This window comes from Sesamum indicum, linkage group LG8 (genome assembly GCF_000512975.1).
Source record: "Sesamum indicum cultivar Zhongzhi No. 13 linkage group LG8, S_indicum_v1.0, whole genome shotgun sequence".
NCBI classification, from domain to species: domain Eukaryota; kingdom Viridiplantae; phylum Streptophyta; class Magnoliopsida; order Lamiales; family Pedaliaceae; genus Sesamum; species Sesamum indicum.
Genome location: NC_026152.1, coordinates 17,809,806 through 17,824,002, shown reverse-complemented (window position 1 = coordinate 17,824,002; position 14,197 = coordinate 17,809,806). Strand labels below are relative to the sequence as shown.

General features: G+C 33.3%; 1 protein-coding gene across 1 annotated transcript; it reads right to left on the bottom strand.

The window, feature by feature from the left end:
* LOC105169171 (COP9 signalosome complex subunit 8-like) lies at window positions 10,648-13,631 on the bottom strand. The gene is made up of 5 exons (XM_011089501.2): window positions 13,466-13,631; window positions 13,317-13,396; window positions 13,027-13,208; window positions 11,577-11,684; window positions 10,648-10,988 (listed from the first exon to the last, which is right to left on the bottom strand). The coding sequence occupies exons 1-5, from the start codon at window positions 13,547-13,549 to the stop codon at window positions 10,849-10,851; spliced, it is 594 nt and encodes a 197-aa protein (XP_011087803.1). The 5' UTR covers window positions 13,550-13,631; the 3' UTR covers window positions 10,648-10,848.

Genomic DNA, 14,197 nt, shown 5'->3' with positions numbered 1-14,197 from the left:
AAGTCGCTTTCAAGTTCAAATGTGTATGTGAGTTTGTGTATGATTTAAAATGTCATTGTCGTCAATAATATTAGCTTTTATGCCATGAATTATTCGATTATGGATATGGGTTTAATTCATGTGATTTAGAGGGTATTATTTTATTGAAGTTGTTTAACAAAACTTATAAAATCCTATATTTTACAAAATATTTAATTAAATTTTTTTAAAAATATTATGATTATAGAAGACTATTTATAAAATCTTTATTCTTTATTAAGATTTCATAAGTTACTATATGATATCTTATTTTTGGAATGTATAGTATTTTTTTTAAAAAAAAAAACTATAGCCGAACATTTTTAGTATTTTATGAACTCATCTTAGAAGTTATTTTAAAAAGTTTATAAACTCGTTCAAACATATTTTTATTTTTATTGCGGGAATATTGTATGTATTGTCTAATAATTTGGGCCCTGGATATCTTTAGTTATTACTTAAAGGATTTTTGAAAATAATACTATAAATTTAAAAAAATTATTTTTAATCATCCCACCAACTTAAGTTGGAAATCGATGAAAAAACTCACATGCAAATTACATAATCATTTTCCTCCATTTTGAAAAAATAACGGCCATCGACTTACATGTTGCGCTTTTGGTCATTTTATGGGATTATTTTCATGAACTCCATAAATAATAAGATTGAAAATATTGAGTTATGGGACGAAAAATTTATTTTTTTTCTTTTATTGATAAATGAATATACATATGTATATATTGATGTGTGTATACATACATACATATAAACTGGAAAGCTGAGTCAACATATTTAAGTAATATTATTATTAGAATGACACGGTTGAAGAAAAAGAAAGGGAGAGAGAAAACCTGAGGTATAAATATTGCGTGCCCCGCTCGGTCACAATATCCGTATGCGTATTTCTACCCTTATTTCTTTTTCTCATTTTCCACTTTTTCTGTGTCTATCATACAAAATTAAATGAAGAAATTTCCATCCGCAAGAAAGATCATCAAGACCCAGATGGAGATGGAGTCCCACCTCACCCAACCCGAAATGGACGCCGCTCTGCAGCTTATTCAACTCAGTGCCGACTCGGCCAAAACCAGCGGAGAAGAAAGCGTCGGGGATTCCAACGAAATATCCTCCGCCGTCAAGAATAGAGATGTGGAGGCGCTCCGCCGCCGAAAGAAACGGTACCGGTCAATTTACGATCTGTACAGTGCGGTACTGCAGCCGATAAGGAAGAAGCAAGGTTAGAAATCCAGGGAAGGGAGGGGTGAAAGCGCCCGATTTCTTTCAAATAGGAATAGCTGGAAAATGGAAAATTAGATTATGTTTTTCTTTTTCTTTTTTTTTTCTTCCCTTGAGAAAGGGGGTTCTTCTGATTTAGGTCTGATGTGGGTTTAATTTCATGAGAATAAGAATCTCTGATCGTACATGTATTCGTAGGTATGTAAGTACTATGTTGGAATACAGACGACCGTATACGGGGTCGACTTTATCTTCTCTTTTCTTGCTTGGTTTTAGGATTTGAATTCTTAGCTACTGCTAAAAACACTTGAGAATTCTTGCTCAAGCTTTGTCGTTTTTAATTTGCTGTCGACGTCTGCAATGGAATACGTACGACGTTTGTAGATTTAAGAAGAGCAGCGCCCATCTCAACTCTGTGTTATTTCAGAAGCCTGCATGCCATGCGGAATGATCCATCGATCGATCGACACAGTACCACACCCTTATTTTTTAGAAAGAAAGGAACGTATGTGTCAATCATCTATCCGCCATGAATTAACAAGATGCGTTTGAGGGGTAGGATTTTTGGGTTTTTGTTTTGACAGCCGATGTCTTAAGCTCTCTTGACTTAGTCATGATCATGTTTGAAACGAACATCAATCACGTAAATTCTTGTATGGTCTCATGTTCTTGATATTGATAAGCTCAATTAAGAGTCTTATCACAAGGGAAGTTATGGAATCGAATCCATCCAAACACAAGCTTATTTATTTGTGGTAGTTCGTATACCCATTTGATCATACTTTGCACTTCAGTGAGACTGTGATGAGGATTCAAACTCGACTTTCTGACAACTACTGGTTATCGTATTAATTATCCATAGTGAGTTGGGATTCGAATATGAACTCGTATTGTATATTGAGGGTTTCTCTTTGACTCTGTTTGTTGAGAATTACCAGTTGTTAAGTAAGAGGAGTCGCATTGGAGCACTATTAATTGGGCTATGAACTTGCATGCTACTTACGTCATAAATAAAATCATCCATTCATCATTTAATTAGTATACAGTTCGGTAAAAATAATCAATTAATACATAACAAATGTATCACGCTTACTTTATAATTGATTTGATTCGTCTAAATCGTGTCCAGACAATAACTTTCTGTTGGACTAAAGCTACTTAGCCACCTTTCCTAAAATTTGCTATCATAACCTGCAACTTAACTAATTAAATTGGTCCGCGACAATAATGTATATATATATATATATATATAATACATTTGATCGCTCACTTACACTAATTATCTTTCCTACAACTATTATAAAACTAAGTAATTACTTCCCGTCCAAGAAGGGGACAAAAAAAAAGACAAAAATATGTAAAAGAAAAAAGACGTATGTTTGAAAGAAATAGTGGTTGATCGATAAAACATGCATGCACGACCAATGTTAGATAAGGCGTGTCTTTTTTTGCTTTTTCAACTTTATTAAACATCATCAACTGTAGCGCGTGGTACGTGCTATGTGTTGTGATTCATACGGGAAATTTTATCCAAATCAATCTAATCATAGCTTAAGCGTGCTACACTTATTCTGTAATTGATTATTTTTTTTTAAACTGTATACCAATCACGTTATAAGAGTATTGCACTTATTAGTTTTGATTGAGACAGGTCCAATCGATAATTTTGGGATTCACGCGTAATTAGTCTTGGTCCTCATGACTTCCGATTCGGACCATTTCCCGTTTGGTTTAAAGTCAATTACCGGGTCGTAGGTCCAGCACCAGGACCATCACGGTCTCTATATAGTCTTTGAATCATATATATATGTACACTGTAACCTTCTTATTGCTCATTTTGGCGGCTGAAATTTCCATTCCTCAATCAAACTTCAAGTAATTATCCCTTTATAAATTGGTTTGTTTGCATTTTTAGTCCGTAAGTTATATGCTTTTTGACATTTCAGCCGATTACTTATTACAACTGTAATTTGACATATGGTCCTTCAGCTTTTTAAATTGTGCGATTTTAGAATAAATTTGTCTGAAATTATTGTGATATTAGAAAAAGTAAATAGTAATTGTTTTACAAACTTAACAAATTACAGAATTATATCCTATTCCGGATTAGTATATTTACATACCCAGAATTTCATATTGATTATTCACTAATTTAATACGCAATTTATTGATTCCGACATTATTCGTTAATTTCAAGAGATATTAATTTCTATTGTGACATCATATTTAATAAATATTAAGATGTGGAAAGTTTTATGATGTCAAAATTGTTAGGAAAAAGAATATATAACAAAATATATATATGATATAATATTTTGGTAGCATTTAATTCCACTGATCAAATGACAAATTCATTTATGGCGTTGATTTTTCAGTATGAGATTTTCAAGAATTACATAATATTAAAGTGTTTGAAAAAATTGCACATCATCCGCGCGCTGTTTAGTAAATGTGCAAGAAAGAGGAATTCAAGAATGAAAAAGATTACGGACTTTTAATTTGAAAATATGACTCATTTTTAAAAGTTCACTTCAAAATAATTAGTAACGCGTTACGTTTTTAAAATTTTTTCCTTTTCTTTTTTGGGTTGAAAGATAAAATCAGTCGATCACCATAGTAATCTTTCGTAGCTATTACACAAAGGGTTGACTCATAACGGTAGTCCTACTGAGATTTAAACGAAGTTCATTTAATTTGAAAATATGACTCATTTTTAAAAGTTCACTTCAAAATAATTAGTAACGCGTTACGTTTTTAAAATTTTTTCCTTTTCTTTTTTGGGTTGAAAGATAAAATCAGTCGATCACCATAGTAATCTTTCGTAGCTATTACACAAAGGGTTGACTCATAACGGTAGTCCTACTGAGATTTAAAGTAGACGAAGTTCATTATTTATGATCAAGTCATGGGTTAACTACTGCAAGTTAATTCGTGCAAAAATAAATTGGTTCGACTCTAATGATGACGTGTCTTAATTATAAGAAGACACAACTGATTTTCCGTGAATTACAACCTTAATTATCCCAATATAGCAATTAAAAAATTATCATTCAACTTAATATTTTTTTAAAAAATATTATATATATATATATATGTAATGATTACATAATGTATGACAAGACAATTAAAATGGAATGTAAATTAAACTTGGTAAATTGTTCAAGGGAAATTAAACTATAGGAAGATAGGGGTAAATTGATTTGGGCAAGAATTTTTTGAAGATAGGTTACATTACTCATACCCATGACATGCATATATAAGTTTCATACTAATTTCCACGTCAATATTAGCTTTTGGGGTGTCCGCAGCTCACTGGACGCCGCAAAAGCACTCCTGCACCGCCGCCACACAGAATCCCAACTCCTGAGTCCTGAGTCATAACTTCCATGCCCTCCTTTAGTTGTTCTAACATAGACCCGGTGCACCTACGCCAACTTTTTATTTCATTTATATAAACGTCCCACCATAACAATTTTTGGGCGCGGTCAATCCCTCTGGCTATCCAAACTCCCCCTCCACCTCCAAACCCTCATCCACACTATCACTCGCATCAACTCCAAATTAGGCCAATAATCCCAAATGGATCCAACCACCCTCACCAAGCCGGAGACGATCGCGATCGCCCAGTTAATCAGACTCAGTCGCGCGTCTGCACGCCACATGAAAAGAAACGGCCACGGCCGGCAATTTCAAGCTGGAAACACAGTAAATGAAGTTGGAAAACCCAATGATCGTGTCAAATTCGTCAGTCCTTGCACGAACGTGAAGCTGGGGGAGGTTCTGCCGAGGAGGCGGCAGAAGTTCAGGTCCATTGTGGACATCTATAAGGAAACCAACCCTTAATTGGCGGAGCACCTAGGGAGGCCGAGGTGGCGGTCGAGAATTTCATGGGGGGCGGGGGGGAATGCAAATAAAGAGGTATTGAGGGGGTGGTTGTGGAATATCTTATGTTTTGTCGTAGGTTCGTTATGTCTTTGTCGTACGCGTACTCTTGTTGGTTTAACTTTGGAACGTAAAACCTGTGTAAATATTCTGCAGAAGGGACTTAGTTTTTATTGTTTTGTCTCCCCATTTATGTGCTTTTCTTTTCTTTTTTCTTTTTTCTTCTTTATATTCGCGTCGTATTAATTAGTTTAATTCCATTGTTTCTTAATAGCGTACACAGACACACATATATATGTGTATAGTTCTGTACATACCCTGCATGTATATATATGTGCGTGTATATGTGTGTTTGTGCGTGAGAGAGAACCTGGACATCATGAATTTCCATGAGAAAGGGTTTGAGCTTATATATGTATGGCTTGTAATTGATTTTTGTGTATTATAAGTAGTTGAGAATTTTGGGTTATATATATAAAAAGCATGCATGATGATGATGGTGCATGAATGATATACATATCCCCAACTTCTACCATTGTTGTATACATATATGCTTCAAGAACATAATCCTATATATATATATATATATATATATGTTGGCTTAGTCCTTTATTTACTGACACAATCGATCCACTTCATCAGCATTTTACCATCTCTGTATTATATGACTTTTGATCACTACTCCCGCTTCATTTTCTCAAACTAACTCTTCTCTGATCATCGTATTTCAGGAAAAATACGGGTTAATTCGTATTTTAGAGTATACATATACGTATATATATATTGATCCGGGTCGTAGGTGAGGTGGTGATCTGAGTTGGACAGCTAAGATGGTCAATGGAGATGGGGTTTGCTCCTTGACCCTGAATTAGATGATGAGTTGGGCTGCTATTTAAATTGTTAGATTTATTGAGGTGATACTTAACTAAAATTTTTTGATGTCTAAATTAAAATTCTTTTAGGGTTGTAACGGGTAACAGAGTTAGATCTTATAGTAATTAATGCATCTCTTGCTAAATTGAGTCAATTGGTATTTATAAAGAGACATTTATCAGGGATTGTAAGGAGCTACATGTCCTCTAGAGCTCTCTTAGATGGTGTAGGCGGCACCAATTCGTATATTTGTGTTGCAGTCCAATTTGATATAAAATTACTCGAATCCTGATCTTGTCTTTTTATTCTTTTTACAGACCACTACCATTATTTCATAATATAGGTATCCATATAAAATGACAGGTTTTCCGTCACAATGAATTTCAAACTCATGACATTCACATACAAAAATCAACACTTAAATGTCGTCCATTCGTGCCCGTATTTATTTATTTAATTTTATTGAAGGTAGTAGAGTACGTATGCCTGCCCTTGTACGTACACTCAGATAAAATTTGTTTCGAGTATGAACAAATAGGGTAAAACTCACTCAATATTTACAGTACTCCCAGATGACCCTAAATTACTTATCCCTCTTTGACTAATTAATGACGCCAAAAATATGAGATTTACAATAATAAGCCAATTAAATAGACTAATTAATTAAAGTATGATCAGTTAATTAAGAGAGGTTGTTATTCGTCATGACTATCAAATATATATATATCAATCTCATAATGATTTTATATATACTACGCACGGGTAGTAATTATTTGCATTAAATATTAAATAGTAACAATAAAGTATTAATATCATCATATAGATATAACAAATTTAAAACTTTCGTTCTAATTTTCCGTCAAAATTCAAGTATATATAGTGAAATATTAAGACTTAAATTTTTTTTTCTATTTATATATACATATTAAACTACAAATTATTTTATATATATTATTATTTTAACTTATGAAAGTATTAATATTTTAATTCTATATATGTAAGTGTACAAATAAGATGTACTTTGTATAAATATGTTCATCTAAATATATATATAACATTTTAAAAATTTTGGGTCCAAATCCAAATTAAATATATATTATAATCCGAGATCTACTTCACAATCCAATTATGATTTCAAAACACATCCTATTGCTAATATGGACCATTATCATTCCTACAATCGATCACATGAATAATGACACGCATCAAAATTTTAAAAGTATTAATTGTATTTAAATATGATATTTATTATTATCTAATTTACAGAACTTGATTTTCGTAATCTTTCATTCCACATAAACAAAATCTCCCATGCACCATATTAATTAATTTATTTAGATAATTGTAAATTTAAATGATTTCAAATTCATTCATTCTAATTTTGAATTATATTTTATTAAAATATTAATAATTTTTTATTTTTTTTAAATAGAATTATTTGAAATTTTTTCTTCAAATTCTTTCTTCAAATTTAAATCCATCAATCGAAATGCATTATCGGAGAAAATAATTAACGATTAATGCAAAACTTATTATTTAATTACATGTATTTGTGAATGTCGGAAACTCATAATTATTCTTAGAAATATATATAATATCCACGACTTGATATTGCCAGAGCAAGAACTTCAGTGAACTTCCAAATATGACCCCAACCCTCAAATTAAAAGGTCTAGACTTTTTTTTTTAAAAATATATTATTGTCTTTGAAGCTTCTCCACCAAAACATGCAATAAGATTACCCAAAGTCAGCAGATGCAATAAAAACACTGAGTGACTGACCCTAATTAATTGATCTTCTTTTCAGTAGAAATTAACTCCTCTGACTTGGAGTTGCTGTAACTGACGTGTTGATAAAAAGTTCGTTCTGTACGCTATATTAAGCCATCCTACATTTCTCATGTTTTAATATTTCAATTTTTTTCTTTGCGTATTATCTGCAGAAGCGTGACTGAATCTGATGATCTGTGCAACTGCAGTTATTACTAGTACTTCTTTTATATTTCATTATTCACACAATCTCTCGCTAAATATTTTCTAGGAAAGAAAACATTATTGCAAGGTGTTTGTAAACATTTAACAACTAATTTAGATTGCAAATTAACCAAAGATCTCCCTTCTTGTTTTTCTTAAATTCTTTATTAGCTTTGTACATTGTGAATACCATAATTATTCCTCACAATTCAATGGGTCCTCATGGCTAGTAATAGTTGATTATATTTAGGATCGGGATAGAATTTTCAATCGATTATTCATAAATATTAAAGTATTTTTCAGTGAATATTAATTTAAAATTATAAATTACCTTTGTCCCTCATAACAATATTGTCCCCCCATGCATCTATACTATTCAATAAAATAAACAATGGAGATATATACGTCTATCAATCATTATAATTGTTATAAAAGCGTGATTGATTACTAGCAACTTTACATTTTCCAACTAAGGTTAGGGTTTATATATTAGTGTTCATGGGATAAAAATTTTCAAAAAGTTCCAATAATTATGAAGAACGCATCAGTATCGGTTTTACGATTTTACTAACGAGTTTAAGTTAATTCGGTCTTTTATATATGTTTTAAATATTAGTGGGTATTTGCGACATTGTGTATATTTGGAGGCTAATAAGATAATTTTAAGCAAACACCATAACACCAAAGCGTAAGCTCGAGGATTCATTGAGGGCAGTTGAGTCATTTTTTCATGAATTGTCTCTGGCGTTAGGAAATTTGTTCTGGCGTTATCATTCATCACCATCCGCAGTCAATTCACGCGCGCGCACTTGGTTGCCGTAGCAGTAGGGTTTAAGGCGGTGATTTCAAATTTAACGGATTCCTCTCAACTGCAAAATGACCTTTCTATCCCTGGAAAAATCTGTTTGACCCACTCTAAGAAATAAATATGTATAATTAAAGAAATAATATTGGAGTAAAAGACCAAACTGCCCTTTTCATTCATCAAACACAACACACGACCCGCAACAACAACAATATCGAGAATCAAAATACAAAAATCCAATATTGAAGAAGAAATCTCCACCCGCAAGAAAGAGCAGCTGGAAAACCCAGATGGGACTCGAATCCCCCCTCACAGCCCCCGAAATGGACGCCGCGATTCAGCTCATCCAACTCAGCGGCGACTCGGCGGAGACCGGCGGAGGCACGGCCAAGACGGTGGAGGAGCATAGCCGAGAAGAAAGCGTGGGTGACTCCCACGAGATATCCTCCAAGAATATTACTCGAGAAGCGGAGGCGCTCTCGCGAAGGACAAAGCGATTCCGATCGATAGACGATATTTACAGCGCCACCGGCGCAGTAATCAAGAAGCGCGGTAAGAAATCTAGGAACTGACAAAACTGCCCCCCTCAATTTTGTACATCCTATCACTATATATGATGTTTCGCGAGCTACAAAAGTTAGAAAACCAAAGAAGAAAGGCTTTCTTCTTCTCTCTTTTTTTTTTTTCTTTCTTTTTTTTTTTCTGGGTTTCAAGAAAATAAAATGATTTAGAAAAGAGCTTGAGCGTATCTCCTTAGCCTGTACGTATATGTATTAATATACAGAAAACACATGTATACTATTACTACGTATGTTTATATAAGTAGAAACTGTATCCCTCTTTATATTCGAATGCTAATAGTGGCCTGCAGGAGACAGATTTTTTAGCTTTATTTTCACTTTTATTCTTTTTTAGTTTGATTTTGTTAGGTTGTGTTTGGTTTTCATTATTTAATTACAGCTAAAAAAAGGGTTGATTTTTGCACCACTTTTTAATTGAATTTTTATACTAACTTATGAATATATGTAGAGCAGTAATTTGGTATTGAATAAGAAGATGTTGAAAATAAGGGTATTTGTATAATTAAAACATGCATGCAGCAGCAGTACTACTGCTTAATCTATTGAGATCCATACACGTACTATACGATGCGCTGTATATTCTTTGTATGAATAATATAATTTTGTTCTACTTTATTGTATATTAGTCACCACTCCAATATCTATTCCTACCTCCTCAAATATCGATCCTAAGGGAGAAGTAAACACTTGGGAAGATGCAATCTATAAGTATGTTTGTTGTGTTTTGCACTCAACTATATATATATACTTCTTGCAAAGTTTAATTTTTGGGTTTCAAGAACAAATTAAAGATGCAAGAAAAAATGAAGTACGGCATCAAGTGGGATTAATTGTTTACTATGTTGAAACAGTTGATGACAGATTAGTATTATATTTTATATATAAAATACGTCTAAAAAATCACGTACTCTATGTATTTAAAAAATATCATATTCACAAAATGCAATGTTGTTTTACTGTACGTGGAAGTTTCAAACTAATAAGTCAGGAAGAAACTTGTTAAAATTTAGCACCCTCCAAAATCTGGCTGAGTTATTTCTCATCATAATTAGCTAATAATTATAACCAGAATTAGGTGCTGATAATAAAAGTCAAAAAGATACGTAACGTAAGCATCCAACGTCCCTTCCCCCATAACTATAATGCATAGGGTATGTCTGAAGCTGCTACTTCCATTTTTGTTGCTTTTGTGTTTTCTCCTTCATTCCTATTATTCTTTATTTCGAGCATATGGTTATTGAAAAATACATCGATTAATAAGGGAAGATGGAGGTGATCTAAACAAATAAAGGGAAGGATGGACCGTAATAGATGAAGTGGTGAAAACACGCGATACACCTTCTATACCAGATGATGCTACTCATCACTGTCAATCTAATTTACTCTTCTATCATCCATGCTTTTAACACCTTTGATACATTTCGCCATTTATAGCAAGAGCTCTAATTACGCGTAATTCATGCTTCCAACTTTCTGCGCTTAGTGCTTGAGGTGGAATACATATTCAGTCAGGCGTTGTAATTTACTGGGATCCAGCTTCTGCTCTGTTGCAACTGCTTGCTTGTTCACGGTGAGCATTCGAGATGCAGGATCCATAGTCCAACCTTGTTGTAATGCATCTGCAAAGACAGAACTAGCTGTTGTTAATACAAGTCAATAGCAGTGAAGTATTCTCCAAAATCTTGGATTAGGGTTTAACAAGTTACAGTTGCAACTAGAGTTTAATTTGAAGGGGTTTCAGCAGAGTTTGAAGATAAGGATTTGTGACATTGAAAATCAATGGTGAACTCTTTTCAAATTCTAAAAGGTATGTCAGTGAACCAAGTGGATTATCACAAAACCGGCTCGATCACAGTCGATAAAGAATAAACATCTCTATTTGGGAAAAGATGTGGCTATTATGTGCAGATAAAACAGCATCAGGTCTCTTACAAGTGATCCAAATATTATCCCGCATTTAACATGCCATCAGGCTCCACCCCCATAGAATAAGAAAATGAAGAACAACAAATTTGAGGGCATTCAAAGCTATCCGCCAGCTCACATCTTCATGAAGTTACCACTTCAAAAGAATTATGTCAGCATTTTTTTTCCCTGCTGAATTTTCGTATCCAATACTTCAAAGCATCATTGATAACAATTCACCACGTGAATTCAATCAGACAAGTTTTAAGGTTACAACTTATGTAAGAAAGATGGAAGCTTACAGTTTGCTGCATCATCCTCATTCATTCCAAGGAAAAGAGCTGTATCTTGAATGCTTATGGTTGAATAAGCAGAAAGCAGCAATTCAAACATCCTCTTAGTGTAAAGTTCTGCGGTAATCACAAGTTAAACAGTAAATGAAATAATTACTGTTGTTCAGGACCATAGATGATAACAGCAATAGAACTGAAAAGATACATTTAACCAAGGTAAAGGCAGATTAAATGCCCTCTAAAACTGCGGAATGAGATCTTCGTTCGTGATATCGAGAGAGCCTGGAAACAGTGTGTTAGAGGGTGTCATGATACAATCACACCCCTCACCAGGGTCTTCCCTATTTGTCATGAAATGCATGTACAATTCCGATCCAAAGTTTCAATAATAGTACATAACATAATGATTCGAAGATATTTCTTTAAATAATAGGTCATAGCCATTTCTTTACTTTGGGGTTATCTAGTCAGGAATTTAGGTTATCTATACTGCTAGGCCTGGGTATGAGTAAGCAATCATCTGTCTAATGAGAAAACACAAATGTGTTATATTGCCTGTATCATATCCATATATATCTACAAGTGACAAGACAAAAGAATGAACCTTGCAAAGTCACATAAATACAGCACCCAAAGTGGCACTCTGTGCATTCTCTAGGTCATATCCTATTCGATGCTCTCGAGACGACTGTGGTCAGCAAGTCTGATATATGCTTCTTGACTAGCTAAGCAAAACTTTTGACAAGCATTTCATTGTCTCAGTCATCTCATCATTCTTTCTATATAAGGTCACCAATAGAATGTTATGGTATCAAAAGTACCAGAGATGCTGAAAATTGTCCTAAACCAGAACTGGTATGAATAAGTTTCTGATCCATTCTTCTATCTGCATAGCAAATAACTATTCACAGATACACAGCGGATAGAAATCTAACAAAAAACCCTGTAAAAGCAGATAAATCCCAAAAGTCATATCTCCTCAGTGCCCTTTCGCCTTTGTTATCCGAACAACAAAATCAATTTCAGATTGAACCTAAATATACCTCAGGATCCTAAAGTGAAAAAACTCCGGAAGAAAAGGCAAACTAATAACAATATCATCAATCAATTAATAACTAATCTGGCACACCCAGATGTGTGTACAATTAATTTAAATATAAATAATATAATTGTTACTTTTTTAAAATATATTTTAATTAAATAAATAAAAATTTAAAAAGATAGTGGTCGTGATTAGTTACTTAGAGAAAGTAGGGGAAGAAAAAGAAATGGTAGTGACGGGGCGACATAATTGAAAGTTGAGAAAAGGGAAAAAACCAAAAAAAATTGCTGAATTTTTTAAAACAACAAAAAAATGACAGACTATTCAAAAAAAAAAAAAAGGAATTGGACAACAAAGAAAAGAAGTGCTCTGCAAATAATGAGGTATAGATACTCTTATACAGTCAAAGTGCAATACCTGAGAATGCAGCCACAACGCTCTGAGCCTCTGGACTCCAATTAAACTCACGAATGGCCTCATGAACACCACTGTACTCCTTCATCCACAACCTCTGCCCAATTTTCCAAGCAGCCAATACCTCCGGCTGCCTCTCTTTCACTGCGGATGGTATCACCTTAAACAAAAACCTCGCACTATTACTGCAACAAAAGTTACAAAACAAACAATACAATCACCAGCAGGACACCTTATTATCGACATACTAAATGCACACGTGAACATTAATTTATGCAGGGGATACAAATTACATGTCGTTAATATAGATGTGGACAAGGAGATGAATAGCATAGGGCCAATCGTCCCCTAAAGCGATGCCCTCCGATGCAGCCTGGAAACGTAAAAAGATGAAAAAGAAAAGAGAGAGACAAGGGTAAAATGTAGAGCTCGAACAGCTGACCTGAAGCATGAGGGTGTCGCAGATATTAGCGATCTGGTCGTATGATTTTGACGCCAAGGCGTCGGTGAGTGCCGAGAAATCCATTAATGGAACCGGAGCTTCGCCCGAGATGGTAGTCTTCTTCTTCTTCTTCTTTCTTTTCTTTTTTTTTTTTTTTTTTCTAAAAATATAAGAAACCTAAATTAAATAGAGAAAAATACTCTTTTAATCACCCAACCATTATACAATAATATCATCCATGTATACAAATTCCTCCACTGTTCAAACGTTGTCTGAAATGAGTAACCTATATTACATATAAATATTAGACACTATTTTCACATTAAATTTTTTAAATAAATTAAATAATAATTGGATTTCAAATGTAGTCCATGAATTTGTATCAAAATTTATGATATTCAAACTTAATAAAAATAAGTCCAAACTATTTAAATATTTACGCACTTCCATAAGAAGGGTTCTTTACTATAGAATTCACAAAAAACATCATATAAAATGTCACAACAAATAAATAAAAGACTAAAATCTAAAAATTTTCTATTACAACGAAGTTATGCAACGTTTCCCTTGACATCAAACATAAAAAAAGATTATACATCACCATCAAAAAATAAACTTAAAACTCGTAGATCAATATCCAGAGAAGATAATTATGGGATTATTCTCATTATAAGCTACAACACCTTCTATTTAAATTAAAACCTTATATTTAAATTAATAAGTTCATTTTGT

Excerpts from the sequence above, each read along its gene's own strand:
- LOC105169171 (XM_011089501.2), bottom strand. The coding sequence starts at position 13,549 with ATGGATTTCTCGGCACTCACCGACGCCTTGGCGTCAAAATCATACGAC. Across the intron at positions 13,397-13,465 it reads GCGACACCCTCATGCTTCAG|GCTGCATCGGAGGGCATCGC; the intron begins GTCAGCTGTTCG and ends TTACGTTTCCAG. Across the intron at positions 13,209-13,316 it reads CACATCTATATTAACGACAT|TAATAGTGCGAGGTTTTTGT; the intron begins GTAATTTGTATC and ends CTTTTGTTGCAG.